At 40.1% G+C, this 1,653-nt stretch overlaps 1 protein-coding gene across 1 annotated transcript in view; it reads right to left on the bottom strand.

Moving 5' to 3' along the window:
* The window catches only part of LOC104776704, a 13,729-nt gene continuing 12,189 nt past the window's right edge, over positions 114-1,653 (bottom strand). Inside the window, exon 2 of the mRNA XM_010500812.2 lies at positions 114-1,391. Coding sequence (XP_010499114.1) covers positions 276-1,145 — 870 coding nt within the window. The 5' untranslated portion in view covers positions 1,146-1,391 and the 3' untranslated portion in view covers positions 114-275. The remainder of the gene's footprint in view (positions 1,392-1,653) is intronic.

Raw genomic sequence — 1,653 nt, 5'->3', positions numbered from 1 at the left:
TTTTTTTTTTTTTTTTTTTTTTTTTTGAGCAAAAGAATTTCTTTTCTTAAAAGAACAAAATAAGAGATTTATTTATTTATTTTCATTTTTGCCGAAAAAATAACACTAATTACAGAAGAAGAAAAAATATATACAAGAGCCAAGACATATAAATTATTTACAAAATAATTTTGTTGGTCACTTGCATTTTTACGTTGATTTTTTTCCTTCTTTAATTAGACCCTACCATGCCAATCATTTGCCACCAATACATCTCCTCAACGGCAACGTCAGCCTCAATGACGGCGTACGCGTCTTCTCACCATTCTCTCAACCTCTGATGCCGTCATTTCCGTTAACGCACCGTTAACCATCCTCATGTCTCCTACAATCTCTCCGCCGACGTCATCCCCGACGTAGATCTTGTCCACGTCACCCGCGTCAACCCTAATGATCTTACCGAGTAACCTCCCAGGCTGCTTCCACTCCGCGAGCAGCGCCGGCACCCCAAAACCGACGCGTGCATCCCACGCACTCACTTCCACGTCGTCGGATCCTTTCTTCTCCGCCGCTAACAAAACAGCCGGCGACAACAACGAGTAAGAGCCGCATCTGCTTAGAAAAGAGGCCACCGCGTTACGTGGACTTCTTTCTCCGTTGAAATCAAAATTCTCCCATAGCTTCACGACTCCGCTTGAGCCTACATCTAACAAGTCTCCGAAGCTACCACTGCACCGCCTCAACCATGGGATGTTTCCATTTGTACCATCGTCATCATGGTGATAACCAAATCTTTTAACGCGTAAATCACCATTGACCGAGTTATCTTCATCATCTTTATCATCATCTTTGTCGTCGTCGTCTGAGGAGTCTGACGAGAAAGACCAATCGGAGTCGCTTTCGTAATCATATAAAAGAGTTGAAGAAGGTAGAGACACGTTTACATTTATTAATCTAAAGACTAAGTTCTTGATTCTTGTAGTTAAGGATGTGAATGAAGCTAAAAATGCAAGTAGCAATAAAGCTCCCCATTTCCAGAAACTATAAGCTTGATGTAACTTTCCGACGCCGGAGACGGCTAAAGCTCGAGACAAAACCGTCGGGTCGTTTATCGAGTTCATCCCCACGTCAAAATCGCCTATTCTGTTTATTATCGGGACCTCCATTGCAGAAATTAAACTAGTGTTTTTTGTTTTTGCTATATTTGGTAAGGAAGAAAAAAATAAAGGAGAGAAAAGGAGAAGGAGGTTTTGGGTTAGGATCGTTATAGAATATATAAGAGAAAAAAAAGAATACTAAAGAGAGATGACGTGGTAGATAATTACGGGATATAATCTGGATATGTGATGACACAATCTTTAAGACACGTTGGAGAAAGACGGCAGCGGATCGATCGGAGGCTTTCAACGAAACTGCAGGGAGCGTAGAAGGATAAGGCAAAAAGGTGAATGAGTCAGCCTCTCCAACATGTGATGTCTACATATATGACCATAGTTACAAACTCACAAGTTAATTAATTACTGTAATGTTTTTCGTTTTATTGTTACGTAACGTGCCATCCGTGGCGGTTTGGCTGCTATATATATCTTTTAAGTTTTAACCATAGTGTTTAACTAGAAACGCTATTTTTAAAAAATAGGAATGTAAATATCATTTTTAAAAAATAAAGGGGGG

This window comes from Camelina sativa, chromosome 3 (assembly GCF_000633955.1).
Source record: "Camelina sativa cultivar DH55 chromosome 3, Cs, whole genome shotgun sequence".
NCBI lineage: Eukaryota > Viridiplantae > Streptophyta > Magnoliopsida > Brassicales > Brassicaceae > Camelina > Camelina sativa.
This window is presented reverse-complemented; position numbering and strand designations above follow the sequence as displayed.